Below are 7,681 nucleotides of genomic sequence, written 5' to 3'. Positions count from 1 at the left end.
TTTTTTTCCAGCCGTGGCTCGCTTCCCCGCACCCCCATGGGGCAGGGTTGGAGCACACGACAGCCCCAGACACCCATTTTTGGGGCAGAAAGGCCCAAAACCACAGATGAGCGTCGCATCGATGCTGCTCTTTCACGGAGCCATCTTCCGCCCAACCTGTTGCCGCGTGGGGCCGATTGCTCTCGGAAGGGGCTGCACCGCAGCCTGGGACAAAAATATTCCTCCCGAGGTGGAAAAGAGGAAGAGGGGGGCAAGCAGGGAAGGCTGCTAAAGCCCGTGCTTGTAATTAAACGAAAGCAGAACTTAACGAGCTGCAACGCCTGACCCCAGAGCTTCGCCATGAGATAAGGCGTACTTGGAGGACTCTACCCTGAGCCGAAGCCAAAGGTCCCATTGTTGCGGTGAAGATTTATCCGGCCAGAACAGACCTTAAATCCAGACAGCGCTGCAGCCGCTTCCCTTTTCACCAGGGCAGCCGTAACACGTGGAGTTTCTGTGGCCGGAGGGACTCGAAAGGGAGGGAGCAGGTTGGGAAGGGAAAGTCTGACACAGGGCTCAGCCCGGGCTTTGTTAAAATGCCACACGGTTTATGTTGAGACCGAGTTTCCAGGAGGAGGACACGTGCACCCCGCTCCCATCGCCTGGAATTGGCTCCTTGGCAGAAGCCGGCTCACCCGGGATGGGAATCGAGTGCTGGCGCTGCTGGTTAACGCCTTGCCGAGGCGGCCGCAGAGAACATGTGGCTGCTGTTAGAAACCAAAGCTTTAGCCCGTCTGCTCGGCGATTTATTACTTATACCAGGGCTTGAGCGAGGGTCTAGGCGAAGCCGGGCGGCTGCGGGAGCGCGCGCAGGGTCAGGGTCAGCGCCGTTGCAGTCAGAGAGAGGGAGTCGTTTTGTACAGGTCGGCGATTTATTCCTACTCACCACTGCGCACAAGTTCTATAAACATTAAAAAAATAAGTATATATAAAAGCACGTTCTTTACTCATTTTCTCAAAACAGTGGTGATGGCAGAGTAGGCTTCAATGTGGGAATCAGTTGTAAAAAAAAACAAACAACCCAAAAAAACCCAACAAAACAAACCCAAAAAACCTGTTCAGAACAAGTCACAACATCCGCTTTTCCCCTAAAATTAAACTATTTCATCCGTTTGGGGGGGTTAAGCCACGGCCAGAGCCTCTTTCTTCCCTACCATGCAGACACTCAACTCAGATCGGCCAGGATATTTTGCGGGTGTGTTTCACTCACGAGACCCTGCGCCCCGTGGGATGGAAGACCAGAGCAACCGGACCTGGGAATTCACAGCAGCTTTCTTAACGTACAGGAGGGACACGCTCACACACTGCTCTGTGTCCCCAGGGAAAGCTCATCGGTGACTAGAAAAGGGAATGACAAGTACGTATAGCAAAGTCAATCACTAGGTATCAGAAGAAATAAGCTTGAGAAATATTGTCCGAGTTCAGGCCTTTGTGTCACAGGCACAAGGGAGAGAGTTTTCAAAGTTGGGGGGGAAATAAATCAACTGAACAGCTCGGTTGCTTTTCAGAAAAAAAAAAGAAAACTCAGAACATGAAGAGTAAGGGGCACACCAGCCTTCCATGAGAGAACACAGAAGCCCCTTTCCTTTAAAGGAAACTTCTAATCTGAAGTCAAATTAGTAATACATTAAGTGGGAAACCCTCATTTCTCACAGAGCTCTTGGAAACAACCCTTGAAGGCCAATGCAGCATTCATCCCAAGTTCTGCCTTAGGCCCTAGGAGAGAGACAGAACTGACTGGCCAGAAAAAGAAGCGATAGCTTAAAAGTTTGTTGTTTTTTTTAAAACGCCAAACCCTTAAGACTACTCATGTAAAGATACAATATCCTCAAGTTCAGTGTTTTTAAACCAAAACACTTGCATCTGTTACAAATGCAACAAGTTTCCCAAGTTTCAAGTATATTAAAAAAAAAATCCAAACAATCCAGAAAGTGTTTGCCTTCGTTCTTATACCACTGTACATGGTTAATCTTTTAAATTAAACCTGGTGATCCTGAAAAATTAAATAGTGCTTTCACTCTCAGGAGAAGGCAGAACTTAGGTCCTTAAGCATGAATGATTTTAAAAAATATTTCCAATGACTTGCTGACTACAAGGAGCGAATAACTCCACTTCACCAGATTAAATTGCGAGGGGCTTCCAAACTACGCGATTCGGGCACGTATCAACTGACGGAAGAGTAGAAAGGTAACGCTTTTGAACACATGGGAATCCTGAGGTGATAAAAAACCAAACGGCATCGCAGCACTGTCCCCAGCCAGGGTGCAGACAGCCTCTCATTGCTTTGCTGATTGTCTGCCTGGCTTTTTTTCCTGCTGGCCTCTTCCACTGCCTGGTATTCCTCGGCCACGGCCACCAAACACACCTACGGGGCAGAAAGAAAGAGCACGAGTATAACAGCGTCAGCGTACGCCAGTAACATCTCCCAACCGCTCAGAGCTTTACAGTTATTTACATTTTACCCAAACACGTGCCTATTTTCTAGTCTTAGAAGCAGAAACTGGACTTTTAGATTTCTCCCTGGTCCCAGTTCCAGACCCCTTATTTACGAGGTGTGTAAACTCATCCCCCCGCGCCAGCGTGTTCAGCGATACCTCCCCGGGGCGTCAGCGTGCCCTCTGGCTAGCTGCGCTATCATCGTAAATTGAAGTTAACTTCTTTTAAAAAAAAAAAAATGGAACCAAGGAAGAGATACCACATTTTAAAGCCAGTGGGATGAGCAGGTTATACTGTATCCCCTGAAAGCTGTAAGGGCAAACCAAAAGCAACGAAGAGGGCGACTTGTTTTGAAGACGGCTCAGCTACAAAACAGAAAAAAACCCCATCCCTCTGTCACAGCCTCACTGCTGGACAGAACGAGCCACCGCTCCAGAGAGGGCACTGGGCACAGCACACTGCCAGGGAGGCAGCAGGAACCGGGGTCTGCCAGGAGACTCGCTGCAGACACACGAGCATCCTCGTACCCGAGAGCTGCGACCGCCTTTGCCATGGGAGCTGCTGAGCCCTCCCCTCCCTGCTCAGATTCATTCCAAAAGAAAGCAATTTCAGGCAGGAATTTTTATCTTGGCACACGAGCGATAAAGGGACTGTGGATCTACCCTGCCAGCCACCTCGGCACAAGAGGCAGAAGCAAAGGAGACCCAGTCTGGGCAGCAGGCAGAAGAGCTTCTCCAAAGCCCTCTGCTCTGGTTCCTTCATCGAGGAGACGCGCCTAAAAAAAAAAAAATTGTTGCTAACCCTGCAGTCCTTGGGATGCTCGCAGGGCTCCGGCTGCTCCCAGCGAAGCTGAGCAAAGACTGCTGTACTTCTGAGTTTGGCAAGCCGAGAAGTAAAGGACGAAGGATTACCAGTGTCAGAAACAATAATCCTTTCAACTGTGTGCACAATTATAGCTTTACTTCTGCCTGCTGGCCTCCCAACAAAATTGTCCTGCCTTTTTTTTTTTTTCCTCTCCTCCCTTCATGTCTCAGTAATGAGAGCCAAACCTTTTTAGCTAATTAGCAAATGCCGAAGCTTCCCTTTAAAATATTCCATCAGCGAATTTAAGCTGCACATCAAAACAGCAGGGAACTCCACCTCAAACAGAGCTCAGCTCTGCTCTCCACAAGGTGGATATTTCCACAGCAGAGAAAATATTTCAGCTAAAATGTTTGTCCAAATAACTATATCAAAAAAAGCTGTTATGCCAAGTACTTTCGACACTGAAAAGGGAAGGAGAAAAAATAAAGGGCCCTTCAGATTTGTAAAGGTCACTTTTGCATGCTCAGAGCTACCAGGAGGTAGCACAGGCAGCAGAAATCGCAGGGGTTTTTCCCTCCAAAAAACCCCTGGGAGTCGGAGACGCTGCACGTCCAGCGTCCCAGCGTGGCGTCATGGCCCCGGGTAGATCCCAGCCGTCCTACCAGGATTCCTCGCATAGCCAAAAAAGCAGGCAGCTCGTTAAGGGTGCTCCACAGACAGACTTCACCCATCGCTGTCTCAGTCCCCAGGGCTCCTTTTAAAACCTAAGATTTCCCAGGTCAAACCCAGTTTTGTTGTAGCAAGTGAGCGCACTCAAGATTTTAAGCTCCTACTGCAGGCTAAGCCTGTACTGAGAGCCAGCCCTGGGGCTGAGCGAGGTGACCACAAAGCGAATCACAAAGACGTGGCAGGAGGGGTGAGTATGAAAGGAGAGAAACGGCTCTCGGGCTCCCAGCAGGACAGTTTGGGGAGAAAAGAGCAACGTATCCCCAAGCTGAAGTGCTCCGAGATCACCCAACCCCATGAAGTGGGGCAGGGAAGGAAGAGTTGTTTTGGTGACCTATTTTCTTCATAAGTGGCAACCTCCTCTTTTATCAGAAAGATGAATTATTCATGTCGAGCAGGAGGAACACAAACACTCAGACATTTTTTTAAAATAAATAAATCAACAAGTGAGGAGATCAAAACCCCCATTATAAAGGGAGAAAAGATGATGTTTTTCTATCACTGCCATGGTCAGAGCCCAGTCTATTTTCAAAAAGAATAGCCATTTGTTTCTCTCCCAGACTTGCTAAGCTAACAGACACCAGTTTTGTAGGGCCACGCTCCCAAACTAGCCAGGAGGGGTAAAAACAGTCAAGTTCAGACTCTCTTAAGCTCCTGCCCAACCCCAGTAAGGAGGGAGGCACATCCCTGGCACGAATCCTTTCTATTCTTTGGCAGAGGCTGCCTTACAAGCGAGGCAACACGCTCGCTCAGCTAGATCTTGCACAGGAGCGGCTCCAGCTTCTCCCAGACAAACAGTCCCGGGTTTAAAGCTGAGCAAGCAGGAGCCATTCCTTGCACAAGAGGTGAAATTTAAAGGCAGGGATCCCGCTCACCCCTCTCCGAGCTGAAAAACAAACAGGATCATTACCTCGTCCAGCACCTCCAACACCACGGCCCTTCTGTTGCTTCTGCTGTTGCATCCCACCACGGCCTCTGCCCTTGGACACCACCTCTTCTTTCACCATGTCAATTATTTCATCGGGGATACGCAGGTATTTAATTGTGCTGCCACGAATGTAGCACTCTGGCATTCTCCAGAACTTGTCTCCATCCTATTGGGGAGCAACGCATTAGGCTACGAACAAAACCGGGTGCTTTGGTGTTACTTTTGGGGCATTTGAATATTTCCATCACTTCTGGAGAGCGTTGACTGCTCCACCAATCTTTTCTGAAAGCATTATCTGTAACTAGCTGCAAAAAAAGGGTGGTTTTTTTCCCCTCCAAAACATGCAACCTGGGGGAGAAGGGCACTCAGCCATGAGCAACTGTAGTTTCAATTTGTTCCACCACTGCCTCTAACACTCACAGAAAATGAAGGAAGAAGAGGCTGAGGAAACAAGAACCTTCCCTTCTCATATAAAAAGGGAATCGAAAGCAGGACTAGAGAGGCAAGGGGGGTAAGTTACACACAACGGCTACAAACAACCAACTCTGGCAAGAAAAATGCAGCTGCGGCAAAGGCGTATGCACGGCTGGGTTTCTTCTCCAGCAGCCTCAGCTGGGAGTCACCTCACTCCACTCCTCTGGGGTGTGGATGGAGCAGGGAGGCAGGTCTGGAGCCAGCTGGCTGCAGGGTGTATGCCACCAGAGCACAGTAACTGCAGCTGTGGAAGACACGGAACTTACAGGTTATATAGATCTGAAAAAAGAAAGTCTTCAGGTGCCCAGTTACGGAGCAGCCGTGTCTATATTTTGTTCGCTAGTTGTTTAATGCAGTTTCAGGGCTTTTCTAGGATGCAACCTAGCAGGGCTTCAGCTCCCGTCTACCGAGGGCGGCTGTGGGAATAGGAACCAAGCGTCGAAGCTGAACAACAACTCAGCTGCCCATGATGTAACTGGGAGGAGGGACGGAGACCCGCCTTGTCCCGCTCCACCACCGCAGCCCCAGCTCAGCGGCAGCGGCTCCGTCAGGGTTTGGCTGCAGATGGGATCACTCGAGCCCGGCGATTCTCAAGCGGCAGCATGTGGACGAGGCGTCTGTCATGTCCCAGAAGAGTAGGTTAAACGAGAACGCCTCGTTCCTCCTCTCCTGGGATAAAATTGTCAGTCCCCGCCTCTCACCCCAGGAGTTATTTGGGGCAACTCTTGCCTGTACAGGCAAGTCCTTGGCGTACAAGACAAGACAGAGAGAAACAGTCCTCCTCCAAGAGACACCCAGAAAACCCCACCCTGCCTTGGATCTGCCTGGCTGCTCCTTGGCTCGGGATGCAGGAAGGGATGGAGCCAGGCTTCCTCGTTCCGGCCTCCCCGGAGTAAACAACCACCCCCCGGACCGGGGCTGCCCGTCCGCCGCCGCCCCGTGCCATCTAGTGGCCAGGCCCCACCAGTGCCACCAGTACAACCCCGGCTGCGGCTCCAGCTCGGCTTTCGAAACGTTTTGATGTTTTAAGGCGGGGACAGGCACAGCTGATAAGCCCGGCTGCTTTGCTGTGTGACAGGATCCCTCTAGGTCCCTCAGAAGGAATAAAACCTGAGCACTGAGCCGTGGGAAGTGACTTCTCAAGAAGAAGGATAACATCATCCGTGTTGCGGGCACGGACAAGGCTTTGCTGTCTTGTTACCTCCTCTTAATCCCCCTCCTGCTAAATTCGACAGCGGTTCCTTCCCGTTCATCCCGCCAGAAGCCAAAGCGTGCCCACAAATTTCTAAGTGCCACTGCTCTGCCCCAAAGGTGCCTCGCAAACCTCACTCAAGATGTTTACTCTGTCATACCGACATGAAAACGTGCCTCCGTGCCCCAGCAATATTGCTCAAAGCTTTCCTGTTGTGAAGACAACAGGTACAGGGGTTTGCAGAGAGATTTTTCAGAAGAACGAGGATCTCTGCCAGGCTCTCCCACAAAGCTCTGACGTTCCGAGGCAGGGAAAGAACAGCAACAGCCGACATCCATCCGGCTGCCGCTTCCCACAGCATGCGGCTGGTAGGGACAAGACCAGACACTTCTGAGGTCAAAGCCCAAAACACAGATCACAATCTTCTGGAGCACCTTTGGCCAAGGGCAAAAGTACCAGACGGCGCAGAGCCTCGGCACGGGTAAACAACAGGCTTCTCCGTTTTGATGTGGAGAGTTAAGAGAGCAAGAGAAGAGCAAGTTAATAAAAGCTAGCGCAGTGTTTGAAGCAGACCTCACTTCTTGGACAGCACATGACAGATGACGGCTCCGTTCTTGGGAAACCCAGCTCGGCATCACGGCACGGGTGACTGTGCCCCGACCTGTGGCCCCCAGCCCCACACTGAGAACCCTCTCACAGGGGAAACGCTCGTGCAGCGTTTCTGTGTGGTGCAGAAAGCCACCCTTTCATCAAGCGTGCACGCAAGTGTGTTCCTTTGTTACGGATATTATAAATGACTACCTTAAATTTGCATTTCAGGCAGAAGTCACACTTCCACAGGAGTGACGGCTTCTGAGCTGTAGCAGAGCCGGCCCTGCTGCAAGGCCAGAGGTTGGGCACCCTCGAGGATGCTCCCCAAGGGCCCACGGGGGACACGGAGGGTAGGTGACTCCGGCACAGGGGGGTCCGGCCTTACCCGGGACGTGCAGATGACCTCCCGCAGGTTGATGTTCATCCAGTTGTCGCAGCTCACCAGGTGCCCGTTGTACGTCTCCCCGTTTTTCAGCTCCACCAGCTGCAAG

General features: G+C 51.0%; 1 protein-coding gene across 1 annotated transcript; it reads right to left on the bottom strand.

Moving 5' to 3' along the window:
* Positions 1 to 2,299: 2,299 nt before the first annotated feature.
* Positions 2,300 to 7,669, bottom strand: LSM4 (LSM4 homolog, U6 small nuclear RNA associated (S. cerevisiae)). The gene is made up of 3 exons (XM_010293254.1): positions 7,576 to 7,669; positions 4,916 to 5,099; positions 2,300 to 2,404 (listed from the first exon to the last, which is right to left on the bottom strand). The coding sequence occupies exons 1-3, from the start codon at positions 7,612 to 7,614 to the stop codon at positions 2,316 to 2,318; spliced, it is 312 nt and encodes a 103-aa protein (XP_010291556.1). The 5' UTR covers positions 7,615 to 7,669; the 3' UTR covers positions 2,300 to 2,315.
* Between the last annotated feature and the right edge of the window lie 12 nt (positions 7,670 to 7,681).

This window comes from Phaethon lepturus, unplaced genomic scaffold (genome assembly GCF_000687285.1).
Source record: "Phaethon lepturus isolate BGI_N335 unplaced genomic scaffold, ASM68728v1 scaffold41858, whole genome shotgun sequence".
NCBI lineage: Eukaryota > Metazoa > Chordata > Aves > Phaethontiformes > Phaethontidae > Phaethon > Phaethon lepturus.
This window is presented reverse-complemented; position numbering and strand designations above follow the sequence as displayed.